Source organism: Bombus pyrosoma, linkage group LG14 (assembly GCF_014825855.1).
Source record: "Bombus pyrosoma isolate SC7728 linkage group LG14, ASM1482585v1, whole genome shotgun sequence".
NCBI classification, from domain to species: Eukaryota; Metazoa; Arthropoda; class Insecta; order Hymenoptera; family Apidae; genus Bombus; species Bombus pyrosoma.
Genome location: NC_057783.1, coordinates 4582693 through 4601671, shown reverse-complemented (window position 1 = coordinate 4601671; position 18979 = coordinate 4582693). Strand labels below are relative to the sequence as shown.

Below are 18979 nucleotides of genomic sequence, written 5' to 3'. Positions count from 1 at the left end.
GCAGTGTATAGTTGTTTCTCGATTCTTTCATTGCATAATATGATTGTCACAATGACAGCAACATTGTTAACATAATATTACTTGAGAAGATCAAGATATCCTACTTGGTTCTCAACTTGTTCGCTAACAACGTATCTCTTGAGTTTATAAAACCGCTTTCTACTTCACACTGGCAAAATAACGCTTAGGTTCGCTTAAGAAGTTATTGTCACGGATAATTGGGTCAAAATACTCGCGTGTAGCGTAGTTTTTATTTGGTACGCTCTCTTTTGCTTCGTAAACTCACCTTCTAATTAACCGAGACGAAAAAAAGAGCAAAGGAAGATACTTTCCAATTTTGTACGACTTTTTAAACTTTGGAATTATCGAATATTTTCACAGTAAAGTCGTTCGACATCATACATATACAGTTCATATGCATAGCGCGAATAACGTCAATAGAAAATCAGATAATGTTTAAAATTTATGCTAATCAGAAGAATTATAAATGGAATTATGAATAGCTATTAATAAAGAAATAATCGGTAGCAGTGAGTCGAGAAGCAACTTTATTTTACCGTGTCAATGTTCAACACTGGATAGGATAAAAGGATATATTTGAAAATTCTGCATTTGGCCGGCAAACAACTTTCTAAAGTAATAATGCAATATTTGGCACCACAGTTTTTGGAATTTTTCAATAAAAAAATTTAAAAATTATCAAGGCGTTCTTGTATATAATAATTTATTAACTAATAATATTAACACGTTGAATGCCATGGGGGTCACCGGTGACCGGAGCACCAAGAAGAGTCACGAAGAGAGAAGAACAAATGTCAATAGATATACATTTTTTATCATTACCATCGTTACTACAATGGTGTGGCGAAATTAATGCAGTATAAAACATATAAAAATAGTTTTATTTATACATGAATCTATCTAGAAGGTTTAGAATAGATCTAGAAGGTTTAATGACGAGATTGCTTATTGGTGAAACCGTCGAAACAGATTATGTGCGCCCCCCACCAATGGCTGTAGAACATGGGAACACCCACTTTTCCGTGTTTCCCTGAACAACAACCCTAAGGAACGTTTCGACTTGAAAGCTGTTCAATAACAATTAAGGGCCTTGACAGTAAGGTAGAGAATGCTAAATTTTGTAACGATTTTTTGTGATTATTGCGTGTCCGAATAAGTATGACTGAGGGATGGATTATGATTTATGATAAGACGTAACAACATAGAACAGTTATTTAGCAACGCGAAGAAACAATATGAGGTAATTGATAATCGCAAAAAATAACTGAATCGAGCGAAATTGCACTATGGGGGGGGGGGTCACTGATGATATCAATGAAATAAATTCATTAATGATGATTATACACCGTAACATATTTTTTGCAGGTAATATTTCAACGTTATATGTATCGCATGATAAAAAATTGTCACGGCCAAACCTTGCAAAACTGGCGTGACATTCAACATGTTAATGGATCGATAAATGATAAGTTGTAGATTATGGATTTTTACCGAACAATTTTACTATTTTAGATAATTAAACAAATTGTGATTTGTAAAATTGGCGCGTAGAATTTACACGCTTTATTATTATGCAAAACAATCTATCAACACTGAGAATTTGTAACTTGCGTCAAATTGCGTTAAGCACAAAGGATATAACCTAACAAACACGAAGATGCTATGTATATTTAAGCTACAATATTTTACCAAATGTCCTACTGGACAAATTGTAAAATTTAAATAAATAATAAAAAAAAGAAAATTGCGTTAATATTGAACTGATAACAGTATCAATTCAATTGTGCAAGAACACCTAGAAAGGTGGAGCATAGCGCCAGAAAATAAATAATATATTATTCCTCAATAAAATTGACAAAATTTGTACATTTTAAAGTTACATATTATATTATTTATGGAATGATCTAATACATATTTTCGAAATTTATATGTGTACTCACATGATCATTGCTGAATTTTTCATGATACGCCCACATGGCCCAAATTGTTGTATGGGACTAGGTGCATTTAGACTTCTAGTTCTCCTGTAAATAAAAAAAAAAAAAACAAGTGAATAAACAATTAAGGTCATCGTTATGACAGTTACGAACATTTTATCATTCTTATCTAATCTATCTGTTTTCCACTTTCCATAAGAAATAACACAGTTCTGTTATTGTCGCCTTAAAACGAGGAAAGAGCTCTGTATTTTAATTATCTTGGAATTTTGTTATTAATGAAATCTTTGACGAAGTAACAAGCGGGCACTGACGTCAAGATAAAGAATTAATAGTAAACATCATATGAATAAGATACATTTGCATGAATGACTTGATACATGGTAATTAAAATATCTAGAAGTAGCGATGAAAAAATATCGGGTAACTGATCGACGACATAGGGAATTAAATTATTAGTTATATAATATCATTAAAAACTAAAAAAATGATGAGACCTTTGAAAACTGAATGGCCAATATATTAGCAGCGGGCAAATAGACATATACAATATACATATATATGTGAAAATATTAAAATTCAGTATTCGAGTATATGAATATTCTGTTTCTTTTTTTTAATTCGACGTAATGTATATACATAATAAATAAATAGGACGGTAATTGCTTTATGCAGAAACTTAGTAGAATTGCTAATTCATAACGCTCATAACTGTGACACATGATTATAAATTTTCGAAGAAAAACAGTGTCTACCTGAGCACTCTGCTTCGTGGAATATTGTCTGCCGAGGAGATGATCGATCCGTTCCTAAGACGATCAAGCATTTCGCAATTAAAATGAAAATGGTCATTGCACTGAATATCCAGTAAAGGTGAGATTTGGTCTGCCATTTTGTAAGACTTTTATCGAATTAATCAGTTCTACGTTAAATTTAATTCCTTTCTCAGATCTTACATAAAAAAGTCCATTTAACTTATCTTCTAGCTTATTCCTTATTCTTAGCATCGATATACATATACACATATAACGTTATTCAGAGCAGAATATAGTGTTTAAATATTCAGTTGGATTAGAAGTGTTCCACTCTGTTGTTCCCCTAAATATGTAGTTGGCGTACAACAGTTATATCATTCGATGAAACAGATATATCATACGATACGGCTCGAGTAACCGCTAATAGCAGCAATTTTTCTTCATGATAGAGTCGACGCGAAAACCTTAGCAAAAGCTTAGTCGCAACAGTAGGATATCATTCACCTGGAAACACGAAGATTCTTGAAACGTTGCAAAATCGTCTTTGCTTTGCGGAACTATGCAGTCATTAAAATCCGAAGGTCGACTAATGCGAAATTAATGTGATGTCCCCTAAGCGAGTTACCAAGAAATAGTAAGATTTACTCTCAAGGGCGCCTTTTTGCTTTGCATCGAGCCTCTCTCGTCATATCCTTTTCCACTAATTTACTTAATATTTACAGTATAGCACTGGCAAAATTATGTATACATGAATAAATTAGTCGATGGTTCTAAATAATTTTGTTCGGGATTTGTAGTAGCCGTTCGTTCATGACTCGGGCAATACTTTTGTCCTTTTTGGGAAAGTCGGAATTTCCTACCTTTGATTTGATTTTATGGTTATAAACTTTACAATGCGGACCTCATTAGAGAGGGTAATAAACTTAACACCAACCTAACCCAATTTAACTATATGTCATTATAAACCAAGTCTAAAGTAGACATCCGGAAACAAACAACAAAACAAGAGGATATGTGCCCACGAGAGTACACAATTACAAGATTTGAAAGAATAGATTCCCTTCCCATAGAAACAATGGTACGAAGGAAAACCAGGGGGCGGAGTGTTAATCTGTAAGGACCAGACGAAGCTTCTTGAGGAAGTCTTACAACAGCCTTCATCAGAGCGTCATGCTCTTCGTGTTACTCAACAGTGCAACTAAATTAACTAAACATAACATTATTTTGCAACTTAACTTGCCAGTGATTCTCTCCGTATATACTAAAGAGTGAAAATAAATAAACTAAACATACTACTACTTCGTATCTCTACTTCCACCTTGAACGTTAATCTCGTCCAAGATTCGCGATATCAACCGATCAGTTACACCTGACGATCGCCAATTAGTTGAGAATTCGCAACAAGTTTCACGACCTTTCTCTTTTTCGATGAATTTTAATAATTAAATCATCAATCCACGAATTATTTACCAGCGACGATAAAAGATTTTAATTTGTTAACTCCGAACTCATGTTGGAAAATCCTATTCAAAAATAAAACGAACCATCAATAACCATCTTTCGTGCATTATTTATTTCAATTTTATTAATCGATGCATGCCAATGATTCTATGTGGTATAGAATCGGCGTCTCCCTCTTAATATTATCGAGAAATCTCGAAGAAATTCACTGTTGCACAAACACTATCAAATTTTCACATCACTGTCACCGTCCAAAACCAAGGGAAGTGATCACAAGCGTAACATTATGTATCAGCGAACATTTCTCTCGAAGGCAGTAACTTTTTAGAAAGGACCGAATCCCAAGGTGGCTGCACGCAGAATGACGATCAGATCGGAGGTAGCCAACAATTATGGGATTCTTTCCACGGAACCGTCGGTATACCGTAAACTTCGCGGTTCTTGTCGACACTAACACCAACGTTACGTAATAATATCCAATTATATCATATTATATTATCTTATCTTGCAACGAATCTTCGATAGTACGCTTCTGTATAAGCGTATAGATCGTAGTGTTGTGTCATTGATCTCAAATGACGCCGGATACTCCGCCGAATCATTAGAACCCGAATTATTTAGAAATCGAAGAAAAAAATAGTAAAATGAGAAGCAATCTTTACAAATTATTATGACGATCTTTCGGACATCATTAGGTAACTTTTTCCTCTCGGTTTCACTCGGTCCAACTATTCGACACACAACTTTCTCTCAATTGATTGAGAAACTCGAAGAGAGAAAGAGAAGCCTCAAGAAAAATGAACACGCTGGATGAGAAACGAAGGAAGAAGAGAAAGAAAGAGAAATAGCCCTTTTGTTCGCCAACAACGATCACGTATCCCTAATCGTGGCTTGGCCCAGATTGCCGTGCATGGAAAGCTTGCAAAACACCATGATCGATTTTCTTTCCCAACCTGTTGTCGGCTCTCTCTTCGACTTCAGATCTGTTAAAGGAGAAAACGATCGGCTCACGGCTACGTCCGGTTCGGTAATCGATTGCATCGAACGTGAATTTCTGAAATTCCGAACGCGACGGTTGTAAACGGGGCCGCTATTGGCGCGTAAAGGTTTACGGGAGCCCATAGCCCATCTGTGAACGACCTACAAGCTGCGAAAAATGGAATGTATCTGGCGAAACGTGAACGCGATCTCGTTCACAAAAGAAAGGAACAACAAAAAGCACTCCCACTGTGCCGATTCCAACAGGTACTCCGACCTTTTTGTACACGTGTACGAAACGAACTGCAATGCGTGCCCCTTTAATGATGCCTACCGCCGGCCTCAACGTCATCCTTCTACTTGGAACGGTCTACTTCGTTGCCATGCGACATAACCTAGGACAAACAGTCTCGTTCCTTTAGATTTAGACAGTGGAAAGATAACATTTGAGTTTGTAGAACGTCTTTTAAAAATATGCATGAGTCACTGCAGTTCAATTCTTATTTACGTAGACGATAGCAGTATATACCAATTAAATCACAACTTTTTGATCGTCTTTAACTTTAATCCCCTGTTTTTGTGCTCTTATCAACGACGAAATTATGCAAAGTTGTAGTTCTATAATTTCTGCATCGGTTATTTTTGTTAATTAATCGTTAAACGCTATCACGCCTGCATCACGAGCCACTGTTACATAAACGACAGATTGGAAAAAACGAACAGTGTTTGATATCAGCACGAGCACATGTCGCCGCACGAGATTTAGGTTAACCAACACCTACCTCCAGTCCTACCTTAATTCGGCGTCGTCCATGTTGACCGATTTGCAAAACAGACGCGCTGTTTCGTCGAGGTTCTCAATGATGCACACAGAATATGTTCAGATATCAGAGAAAAGGGTTTGAATTGATGCAGACACGTTTCATTATTAAATAAAAGTTAATAAATAGAGGAAGCTCGTTGACGCTACGGGCGGGTCGACGCTGGCGTCGCGACGCCTGACGTACGCCACGCATGCTCTAACACTGTGGACCAATCAATTGCGTACCGGATATACGCTTATGTTCTGATGATTTTATTTAACCACTTTTACGCAATTTCGAGTATGAAAATGACAATGTGAAGTTAACAAAAACGAAGCAAAACAGATAATCAAATGGAGTATTAAATCAGTTGCATTATATTATACGTATTACTTCATTAACAGAAAAATTTACATTGACATAAATTGTGAATGTCATTCACAACTTTTTTTAGTCAATTTACGTTAATGTAATCTGTTTTTCATTTTCGATTCATGATAAATACACTACAACCTTTTTCTTGAAAATTTATGACATTACACAGTAACCGTAAATATATCTGTAATTGTTGCTTAATACTTTTTTACTTTTTCCAGACCGTACTCATCGATTATTCGACAAAATGTATAGTCAGTTTGCACGGGCGTCGCGATGAAGTGTCCCTGACTAACAAGAATGTTGAGCAAGCAAACTTCGCTCAAGTTTCGCACGAATTGGAATCGGATTACGCGAGGTCCCAGTTTAATTACGAAATTGAACAGCTGTATATGTACAGGTTTCGTGATAGTCGCGCTATACCATTCGGTTTACTTTTCATTTCCTTTCCAACGAAATTCACGCTCGCTTCATATACATAATTATATATAACAAAAAATTATTCTAATTAATTTAATTCTCCATTGTTTAAAATTTGCCTTTTATATAAACCTAAGATTAAAATATTAAATAGCCAAAAAGAAAATTAAATTTCCGGTACCGGGAATCGAACCCGAGCCTCCTGGGTGAGAGCCAGGTATCCTAGCCACTAGACCATACCGGATTTCATACTTGTCTATAAGAATTTTCGAAATTTAAGGAGATCCTAATTCATTATTTTATATACTTTAATCGGTTAATTGTAATTAAATTGTTTACAATCAATTAATCACTAGTTCACTATCACTATTCAAATTTTACCCTAAAAGTAAGTCTCATATTTATCAATTTTTTATTAAATTTATCATTCTCGCGTATTTATCATTCTTCATTAAATTATAGCAATCCAAGAAGGAATTATTTTTCCATTCCAATCTTTCAAAGGGTCGTAAAGTAATTTACTCACGGCCAAGTACCGGAACGTTTCCTGCGACGCATTTTCGTATCCTTGTCGTAGTCCTCGAGGAAGGGCACGTTCATGCATGTATCGTCCATATCGTCCCCTTTATTCCTGACGACACATCGCCAATCGAGCATTTCGCTCACACTTCGACGTCTCTGTTTATCTCCCACCATGTTTATTACCCTTGCAACATCTTTTTTCTCGATTAGTTTTAGTAACTTCGTGCTGAATCATGGATCTTATCGCATATTTTCAATAATTTGCCAGTCTAAACGTTTTCGCGTCGGACCAACACATTTACACAAATCAAACATTTAATGGTTTCACGCACATATTCAACACTTTAATAGTTTTAATTTTTAAATTATTTTTACGTTCCTTTGTTTTATAGCGTTTGGTACAAATTTTACAGTGACTTTTACGAAGTCGTAAACACCTTTGACGATTTTTGTCACACGCGATCGACCATGACGGATCTCCAATATTAATCAACTACCTATCACGTGACACTTGATTAACGCGCCACTTTCGAACACCCTATGAGGCACCGCTTTCTTTCTTTTTTCGTTTGCGCAACGAAGAAGATTATTATGCCAGCTTAGACTTAACAAAGAGCGAGTTGGAATAAGGAAAAAATTTGTTAGATTGAGTTTAGTTGATAATACTTGCACGCTTATGCAAATGAAACTTTGCAAGCGTTGCGCAATTCCCACTTGTCGCTTGTAAGTTCGCCTCCATCTTTTATACTTGACGTGCAATTTGCACAATTTTCAACGTTCAAACGAATGACTATTTTTTCAAATATAATAAGCTAACAATTTTTTCTTTTGGCACAATTTCCATAAAAGATTCAATTCTACTTATTTGTCTTCATTTCAACATGATGAGAACCTACTTCTTGTAGTTCAGAAAGATTGCACTTATTTGTATTATTCATCGTTTTGATTTACAATTTGTTAAAACGTCTGCTTCAGTTTATTCTTTTGGTAACAATCCGTTTTCTAAACCGGCAATATAGTAACAGCAAAAAGATGTTATAAGTGTTATGTAATATATAACGATACTTTATTTTATAATTTATTGTCGTACCGAAGGTTATATGTAGATCTCAAACTTTTATGCAAATGTATATTCTGATGGATGTGTGTAAATATGAAAATAAAATATATGCATAGTATTCATTTTGGTAACAAAAATTGTAATAATTACGTATACACGTAGGTCGTAATTAGCAATCTTCAGATCACTAATATAGTTTATCACTAATATAGTTAATTTAATTTAATATCGATGGTTATGTCAATCGCAATTAGGGATCGATCGCTCAAACAGACAAGAATATCCTATTTTAAATTGTCTCCAATTTGGTATCGAAATTTACATGGATTGCGACGAGAAATCGGTCAATTTTTCAAGAGAATTTTCCTTTATCGCACAAAGTCGCTCGTCGATCGTTCAAATCGCGAAATTACACACAACTATTTTTAAAAGAGAAAGCATACTTACAAGGCCGGGAATTCTAGCTTTTAAACGTATCGTCACGAGTAAAGAAATGTTTGCGCGAGCGTCTTTGCTCGTTTGAGATACATCGAGCTAGTTCGCAAATAACAGTGCTTCCTAGCGAGACATTTTGATAGAAATCGAACGCGTCGTATAGAAACGAGGTCTGGAAGCCGGAATTCTCATTCTGGTGAATGAAACGATCGCGTAAGTGTATACGGTATACAGTAACGAGCGTATCTCGATCGACGACTGTTCCGATTTCACTGAGCAACCAAGACTGTACTGGCTACAGCCTCTGAAAGGCACTTACGGCTTTCTAACTCACACACGTCCCCACCAATCTGCACCAACTATCTGAATGTATACGCAATACACAATAAAAAACATGTAGGGGAAGTGGCGATGGAAGTGTGTTCGATCGTGGCCATCAGCATTTGCTGTAACATCATTCTACGATTGCAAAGTTTTAGCAACTTCCAAATCTTTAACGAAAGGCACCTGTATTACGATACATTGAACATTAATTAGATAGATGAACATTTGATCATAATTGCTAAAACAGTTCATTATTTTATTCCATGATTGTACACTTCCTCGCTGAGTTTCCATCCGCAATAAATTTCCAGAACGATTCAGTGCATGTTGTTAATTAGGGATGATCACTATTAGTGGCAAATTTAGTAAACCTTGTCCAAAACCTTTCAACAGGATCTTTCGAAAGAGGATCGCCGAAATTTCCATTTATTCTACTTCATTGTATTCATATTTTGCGTTTCTTCGTAAAGCTTTAAAATTTTATAATGTTCGTTGTCAACAAAATATGGATTAGTATATATGTATATATTCTGTATAGTGTATATATAATAGTGTATATTAGTGTATATATATGGATTCCGTATATATCTGGATATTGTATATATCTGGAAAGGATACACCAGGTTGGAATATTCTACATACTATGTACAAAAGTTTAAGATAACGGGAAAAGGAGAACGGAGGTGTTTTCATTCATTGATCTGGCAACAAGGCCCTTGCGTTTTCGCAACGGACCCTAGCGAATAGCAGACCGTATTGAGTACATTAGAACATTTTGGTGATAGTAGCAGCGTAGTATAATCGTATTGTATAATTTTAAGTTCAAAAAAGCCTCTAAACTGCACTTCTTACATTAATAAACAAAGATCTTATTGTATGTGATATTTCACCAATTTGCTATTTAACATATGTCAAAGAGTATATAGTACATAATGTATTTAATTTTGTTTAATTATTGGTTATTATCAGAGTGAGATTTTCTCGTGAAATTCAAGTTAATTTGTTTTCAAAGATTCCGAGTTCATATGTACATACTTGTTGCTTTGCGCCTGCGTTCCATATGGGTTTCTGGTACTTTCAGATAACATATGCACTTAGATACCCTTTTCACGACATATCCCTTTGTTCTCCCTTTGTTAAAAGAGAAATGCTTGAAAGAAGAAAGGTTCCTTTCATGGTAGTCTCGGCACTAAGTTAAGCTAGTCGCTAATCGTTGTAAAAGCGACAATGAAAGGCGAACGAACGATTAACTGGTTCATTTTCAAAGAGACCTTACAGCTGCTCGACAGTCTAAATCGAATTGAACTCGACCTATTTTTATTATTCTTTCTAAAATCTACTAGGATATCCGACTTTTGATTCATCGTGTTAATAATAGATATTTACACGTATGTATGATGTCTAATTTTATTCTTCAACGATCAATTTTATCTATTTTCACTTTTCAACGATCAATTCTATTCATTTTTTGTTTAACAAAGAATCACATCATATTAACCAATTCTACAATGGTTAATTTTATATATCTTTAGATAGAAAGACAGTCCTCCAAGAATGAAATCCTCTTTCCTCTCATGTCCATTGTTTTTTTCCTCGCCCGTTTTCCTTGCGGCGTTATATCTTGATAAGAAAAACCGTAGTCGACTTCCGGTCGTCGACTTCGTAAGTACAATGCTGTTTATTTCTGTCGCCTATTCTGTCAGACGGTTGCGAATAGACTAAAATATGTGTATACCGTGGGCTTAAATTTAAGGAGACACGAGAAAATAAAAGAAAAGTTTATTCGATACGTTGCACTTGTTTCCACACAAAGAATAACTTCCTGTCGATCATTCATTTCGATCTACTTTGGAAGTAAGCAAAACCACGTATAACTACTTGGCAAGCCTTCAATTTTGATTTTCTTGAAAATGAAGCCTACGACGCAATCTTGATATTTTTAGTTTTTGTCTTATCTTGAGCTGTAAAATTTCCTTGACTTCGCTCGTAGCAAGGATTCAAAATCCACGGTGTATATGTCAGTAAAGCTCCATCGCGAAGAAAATATTTCTCGCGAATACGAGGCGCTCCATTCGATGCTTCATCGATTGCATAATAAACAGTGGTACGTTCTGCGAGAATATATATAACAAGCAGGTCGTAAGGCATAACTGTAAACCAGTTGCGTGTAATGCAATTATGGTATGAAAGTGATCAAAATTTATTGCGGCCGCCAGTGCCGCCGTTGCAAAACCGATGGGGCGAGAAACAGAGTGAAGTGTCCCGTGGAGAAACAAGAGTCTCATCAGGGCCGTACCATTATTTCCACTTTTTTCTCGATATGCGACTAAAAATAATAATTTATGCTTTTTATGATATGTTGCTTTCTGTTAAGATATTTTAGATAAAGATAGATATTTTTGACACACACAGTGACTTATGAAGATATTTGAACACTTATTACATAGAAAGCATATAAGTATAATGTTGTATAGCATATACAATATTTTGATATTTCATTAACACTGTAATGAAGCACGATTACCATGATTATATTGGTGGAAATGAAAATTCGTGTAAATGAGGAACGACAGAGGATTGAAGGAATGAGAATTGAATTGTTTATGCTGGTTTGTTTATGTGTGACGACTGAGGCGCGTAAATTAAAATAGATTTATGGTGTCAGCAAGGAAGAGGGTTCTATGTGAATCGTCGAATAGGTAATAGTGCCATTTGAAAGTCAAACAGAGAGAAGTTTGAGAAACTCGGGATCTATGTATACTAAAAGTTACCATTTCCATTTTATTTATAAATTTAGCTTTTATTCTGCGTGAATCACAGAGTGGATAATAGAACTACTCGAAAACTGAAGAGAGAAAATTTTAAAGAATTGGGAGTTTCGTTCTTAAATATAGCTTTTGTACCGTGTGAATCATTGAGTGGTTAACAGAATCACTTGAAAAATAAAAAGAGAAAATATTGAGAATTGTGAGATACTGAGTCAGAGAATTATGGTTTGTTATTTTGTTGTTAAACATAACCTTCTTTACTACTCTACATGTTCAAGAAAAAATCTGGCTGCGATATTTCTATAAGATCTAACGGACGAGCGCTTTCCACAGGAAGATAATGCTCAGACTTATTATTTTACTTTTACTTTTACTTTATTAAAATACTTTCTCGCGGAGGAATACAAAACTTGTGGCTTGAGGATGATATTGTGGTTAACAGTGAGGTTATGTCCTTTTAGAAACACGCTAAAAGTGGCGAGCAAGTGGAAACGAACGTACAAGCGATCATCGCGTTTCCCCCAGTTAAATTGCCACGATGAGCAGGAAAGTGGAAAATTATGCAAATTTAACGAATGACATCGCTCACAATTGAAGGAAAATATGTTATAAAAAATGAAACCGAATGAAATAAAATTGGGATGAATTTTGAGGTACAGTAGAAATAAAAATGATATATATTGTTCACATAATCAAATTTCTGTGTAATCAAAATCAAAATTTAATGTGAGGGGAAATTATTTATTTTAAATTTTATATACATTAAAATTTTAGTATATCATAAAAATAAGAATTAATAAATTCAATATTATACTGTACAATTCTCTGACATAGAGTAGAATTAATATTCAATATGTCCTGCTGTATAAGCGAGAGCATAGTTCTGATTGTTTTTGTATTTTCTAATTTTGTATGTTTTCAAAAATTCTTACATGTTTTAAGCTTTATCTATATTAATAATTTTTTGCAACTGCATATATGTAGTACTTTACTACATCAGATTTTATACATACTTATATATATAATACAGTATATACAAACTTGAGCAAGGATTCTCCATATAAAACGATGAAAGGTTATTGCTAATGTTTATATAATTATTTTGTAATTCTAGAATTTTTAAATATAATAGTATAAAAATACTTGGAATTTCATAAACTCATCTTCACTAAAGTAATCTACGCTTTGCAAGTAGCACTGTTGGTGTAGTGGTATCATGCAGGATTCCCATTCTTGCGACCCGGGTTCGATTCCCGGGCAGTGCAGAATTTATTTTTTTCTTTAGAAAAATATTTCTAAAGAAATACACATATGTGCTTTCAGTATTTCTTATATATAAATAATTTAATGCATTAAAACCATGACATATTAATCTTTTCTTAAAAGAAAATTACTTGACAATTTGTACCACTACACTTGCCATTTAAATCCATATTTCTACGTTCTAATGTTAAAATTTAAAATATTGCATATCTTTTATCACTACTACACTTACTACTATCACTTTTATCACTTCTATGTTCTAACGTCAGATTTTAAGCGAAAATATTCGAATATAATTTTTAGAGTAAAAACGACGACTGTTATCAATTTCATTTTCAAAAAGTTTTAACCAGTATTTCATATCTTATATCACTACACTTGCCAGTTAAATTCGTATTTCTATATTTTAATGCCACATTTAACGCAAACATATTCTACCATTTTACATTGGTTAACTTTTGCGGATTAACTGAAAATACTTTGATCGTCGTTATCATGGTAATTCGACATGAAATTTTATCCGCAATAGCCCGGTTAACTTGGAGGATTTGTTTTATTACCGATAACAGTACCATACCTGATAATTTTATCGATACTTGAATATCGTTTGAGCAAAACCGCCCTACTCAGCACACTGCCACTACGTTGCATCACTATATAACGGGTACCACTATACTGAAACGACTCGACAACGTACACTTTCGATCGGCGTTTTGCTGGACAGAGAAGAAAAACAAAAATTTCCAATGATAAGACGGAACCTTAGCGATAACCCAACGAACATTAATAAAAACAAATCGTGTTCGTGTGCTTTACCAGCGCGTCGTGATTTTTGAATGACCTGAGGATTCTGAATTCCCAAGCCGCCGTCCCCTCCAAATTTACTCACAGTTTCCTTATCTTTCCACAAATTGAACACGTGATATATAAGTTCAAAGCAACTATGAATTAGTCATAGTCTTGCCATATTAGCTCGAACGTATTCTCGAAGGAAGACATAATTTTATATTACAATGTGAGTATCGTTATAAAGGAATTAACTCGTCATTTAAATGATAATTTCTTTATTTAGAGATACCTTATCTTTTAACACGTACTTTTGTTTTTATAGGAAATTAATTATGTCATATTTACACTTGTAATACTGACCTAACTGAAATTGTTTCTGTCTTTACTAAGATAATTAATTCGTATAATCTGAGTAATATAGTAATAGTTCATGTTCAGATAAACGAATTCACTCGGTAGAAATTCAATCACCTAAGGACTGTCTAGAATTTGGTTCCAAAAAATGAAGTCATATTGCAATTTTTAATTTCATAATTATGAAAGCTTTTGTAAATGTTAGGCGACAAGCGAACTAACAGTGAACAGGTTAAAAAATCTGACCTAGTCACGAGTATTTTTATCTAGCTAATAAACAAAGCTTCCAATCTGACAATAGGCTTATTGTTAGTCTTATCAGATTTCATGCTTTGTCTTATTTTAGTACGTTATCAAAGATCATTCGATGGACTTTCTTAATTCTGTTAGGAGTTTTCGTGTGGTTATATTGCGCTAAACGATGATCAAGATTATTCTGTTGGATTAAATCTTGCACAATAATTGTGTAATTAATAATATTGGTAAATTGACAAGTCATATAGTAGATTATTGATTTCATAATTTTCCAATAAATATTACTAGGCTTGTTCCAATTATCTAAGAAAATCGATTGGCATTACTAATTCGAGACATGTAACTTGCAACATTTCACTAATGATATTAATTGAATTATACAAGATAAACTGAGAATAAGTGAGATGAATCTGTATTTTTTTTTTTTTTTTTTTTTTTGCAACAAAATTGTCGATCTGCTTTTTGAGTATCTTCTTACTTGATGCACGATGTGAAAAATCTTTACAGAGCGATAACCTCGGCTAATAAGATAAAAGTTTATCTATCGCTAATGAAAGTTACCGATAATTAGCTACTAGTCGATTTACTTCTCTATAAACCTTTGTTTATAACAATTATGGAGAAAAGGAAATCATCGTTTAGCCACTCAAGTACACATAAACTGACGAAAAGAAAATATTATCGCCGAATGGCGACAATGACATTATGATCTTGAAAATGATAGTGGAGTATTGACAAATATAGGCAGATCGACCGCGATCTCGATCCTGCATGCAAGTTACCATGCTTGGATGAGTTACGTGGTAATCATTCACATTCTTCGAATAACTTTTTATATAGAAGCAGACGCATTATTTATTCAACATTCTTTAATCGACATTTGCGAGATATTACAGGTTATTCACTTAAATATTTGCTTCCTCGAGTTTGTAAATTCTAACACGTAAATGCATATTCTCATGTTTGTATAATGAGATACTTAAAAATATTGGCAACTTTTTTTTTCAATAGGTGGTTCACAGTCTCATCAACTATTATATTATAACAGTTACTGTAATAACACAAAGAATTTTAATTTACATCAACTATTATAATAGCTATTATAATAATATTAAGAAATATACATATGTATATTGTCAAATAATAATACAATGGGTTTAAGGGTTAATTAAATGTTCACCTATTCTAGATGAAAGTGAAACTCTTTATGCATTAAACTATTGTTCCTAGTTGATTAAACGTTGTTTTAGTTATAACGAGGAATCGTAACGAAGAATATGATCTTTGAACCACGTTTGACGTCGATGGTCGTAAATGAAAGCGGCTAGAACGACTATGAATCGGATTAACTTTCTTGATCCGACAGGACTAACTTGTTCTCGAACGCTTGGAAACCAGTATCCTCAGCGCGTGTCAATTGCACTGCGAGAAAGTTCCTTCTAAGGCTCAAGGTTAATTTGCAACATTCGGTCGATCGAAAGCTAGTTTCTTTTTTAAAACGGTCACGCCAGTTATGAAAAGCTACACTATGCTTCCGAGTATTTAGCAAATAATGTGATCGTATTTAATAAACAAACAGGCATAAACAATTCGATAAAGAAACTACTATAACGTATCTAGAACTAATCTAGAACTAATTAGAAAGCACATGTACAATAACAGACGAAACAAATTCCGTGCATTAAATTATAGAAATATTGAAGTAACATCGTGCAGAATGCCGAAGGAGGAAGGGAAGCAATTTGGGTTAGGAAGCGTTCTCGTGTGTGTTACGAGAAAGCTTACTTCTTTATGAAAACAGGAACAAGAGGAATGGATGTGCATTCCAAGCAAAAACTCAAACATTGTAAATGTATACAGTGTCATGATATGAGTTTCAGATAGGACAGATTTTTTATTTTATATTGCAAAAACAATAGATAAAAGAATATTGATTAATATTTCGTATAAAGACATGGTGAGTAAAAAGAATACCAATACTTGTATAGTAAAATAATATTAATTACGTTTCTTTATCTTTTTGCTGACAGATATTGGACCCATTTGGATTCTAGCAGAATTTAAAATATTGCTTTTGGAATATAAAGTGAAAAATCTGTCTGGCCGAAAAATTTTGCACATCACTGTACATAAACGGTACGTTACACATATATCTCGTTTGAGATATTGCAGAACACAAAAAACGCAAAAGATCATACAAGGACTCATGCTGATGGCGCTAGTTACAAGGACAAGAATGTTAAAAAGTAGAAATCTGCGTTACCTTCGCGGTTCCACTGCCTCCAAGTAATCGACTGTTAACTCGCACCGCGTATTGCTTCAAGAGAAAGAGAAATGGTTAGATATCAGTGAAGAATAGATTAGTTAAGTAACGTGTATCAAATTCTTAACATTTTGAGGAACTTTCAGTGTCAGCTGTTTCAAAACTGAATCATAGAAATTTTGTATTTGTACGAGAACAACAAGTAGATAATGTATACATACAAGGAAGGTTAGAAACATTAATATTAAAATAGGCATAAAAATGATTCATGTAATTCACTCCGTCTGCTAATAATATAGGAGATCTCATTAAAGTTTGAAATTAGGCTGTGGATCATTAACAAGTGTGTATATCATTTGTTGATAAACTATTGATTGAGCGCTGGTTAGACATTAATTGGATATCAATAATATGATAATTCTAATATTACGATCACGATGTGCGTGCATTTATATGTAGCTTTCCATTGTATGCACTATTCCAAAATAGAGAGCGTTGTTACAAATAAGAATGACAAGGTCCGTTTCGGGCCTTGGCCTAGATCAATTAATTCATTTCTGTGAAAGGTTTCGATCTAAGCTTGTAGTACATAGAAAGTATTAGGACTATAAAAAAAAAAAAAAAGAAAAGAAATTAAGATCTTTGATAGAAGATAAACATCTTTGTTGTGATTTTTCTGTCATATTTGAAGATTACAGATAAAAGACATAATAAGTCTTTTATTGGTTTTCTGATTTTAAAGCCAGTTAATGACTAAAAGGATGTATGTTAATATGAAATATTCGAAATGAGGATAATTAGATCTAAATTTACAAATTTTCATGGAAAACCAATAAACCAATATTTATGCGGGATAATATTATATAATATTAGCCTCGTAATTAGAGTGAAGATATTCATGCATATATCTGAGAGTGTGTACAAAAGTATATTCAAAGTAAACTATTCAATATTTAGTAAGTGAAATAAACCTCTGATTGAGTCTCATTTCTTTAATTGTATATTAATAATAATACAAATATAAACTTGTATTGAAGTCCTCAGTCTATTTATAAAGGCCATCATCTTTTAAATGTTCAAGATACTCACAAAATCACATATTTACAAACAAAATAAAAAGTAAATAAAAATCTAAAACCAAATAAAAAGACAATTTTGAACTTGGTTGAATGTATTCATTGAATATTGGCTAATATTCTTACAAAAGCTAGAAATATGGGTGGTTATCACGAGTTTCTCTTGTGGATTTCGTTTGAATAATAATACTGGAAGAAAGGAAAAAATAAATCATGGGCGAGAGACGGTTAGGAATCGAACCCGAGTCAATTGTTTGAGAGATAAGAATGCTGAGCATTACACCACAATAACATTTTGAAAATAAAGTCAGCCCCACATTGTGACCTAATGCTTAATACAAATTAATCGATATCGTAGCGAGTTTGAGCATTCTTTGGCCTTGACTTTTACACCAACTGTAAGGAAATTTCGTGTCCATGGATGTCACGGCCGTGCCTCACAATCAATGAGCGTGTCTCTTATTTTTAACGTGTCTACTACAGGCGCGCTCTTTGCGCACCCGATAGACGTGAGTGCCAATTTATTTTTGGCCAGCCGCTTCTATTAATTATACTCGCGACAAAGATCAAATACTATTACGATACGCGAGTTAATACGTGTAACAAACAACGCGCATTATAATCGGTGACGTAGATTCGCACACGATTCATGAAATTTAAATGATATTCCATAATTGGAACAACTTATCGATCCTAAATCATAGATCGTTCTTGAATTGATTAAAGTTCACCAATCAACACATAATCGTAATTTACAATCAAACCATTTTTCTTTAATCTTGCGTCAATTATTTTAACAGAATATTAATTGGTTAGTTTAACAAGATATTGATACGAACACTACCTGAACGTTTGCTGTTTATCGTGCATCTTGATGACAATCGTTTTTTTCGGAGCATTTTCATCCAACTCAAGATCCACCATTGCTCTAGCCAACTGTAGATCTCTCTCATTCATCCTGTTCGGCTTTCTTTCTTTTCCTTCTACTGTATATTCTATCACCGTGAAAAATAATTATTGGTGTGGTGTATTTGATTGGAAAAACAACGTTGACGGATGCACTATGAATCAGCAGAGGATCTAGTTGCGAGAACCACACCAAGAGATGTCTCGTCGCGTA

At 33.9% G+C, this 18979-nt stretch overlaps 3 protein-coding genes and 2 non-coding genes across 13 annotated transcripts in view; 3 read left to right on the top strand and 2 right to left on the bottom strand.

The window, feature by feature from the left end:
- The window catches only part of LOC122574782, a 26652-nt gene extending 24699 nt beyond the window's left edge, over positions 1–1953 (top strand). The window contains exon 8 of the transcript XR_006319192.1: positions 991–1953. The gene's annotated coding sequence lies outside the window, so the exon portion shown is untranslated. The remainder of the gene's footprint in view (positions 1–990) is intronic.
- LOC122574787 (NAD kinase-like) overlaps positions 1–18979 on the bottom strand; it is a 26182-nt gene extending 7203 nt beyond the window's left edge. Inside the window, exons 1-3 of one of the 9 annotated variants that reach the window (XM_043742799.1) lie at positions 18704–18979; positions 16784–16837; positions 1962–2045 (exon numbers count right to left, since the gene is read on the bottom strand). In XM_043742799.1, the coding sequence (XP_043598734.1) occupies positions 1962–2045; positions 16784–16837; positions 18704–18816 (251 nt within the window). In that variant the 5' untranslated portion in view covers positions 18817–18979. Of the gene's footprint in view, positions 1–1961; positions 2046–5934; positions 5954–7276; positions 8740–8779; positions 9506–13699; positions 13812–16783; positions 16838–18703 lie in introns of those variants that run through there. The other 8 variants (XM_043742796.1, XM_043742798.1, XM_043742800.1 and 5 more) reach the window with 8 other exon arrangements.
- Positions 6923–6994, bottom strand: Trnae-cuc. Its single transcript has one exon. It is a non-coding gene; the product is annotated as a tRNA-Glu (tRNA).
- Trnag-ccc lies at positions 13054–13124 on the top strand. Its single transcript has one exon. It is a non-coding gene; the product is annotated as a tRNA-Gly (tRNA).
- Positions 14102–18979, top strand: part of LOC122574788 (general transcriptional corepressor trfA) — a 133079-nt gene continuing 128201 nt past the window's right edge. The window contains exon 1 of the mRNA XM_043742806.1: positions 14102–14137. The gene's annotated coding sequence lies outside the window, so the exon portion shown is untranslated. The remainder of the gene's footprint in view (positions 14138–18979) is intronic.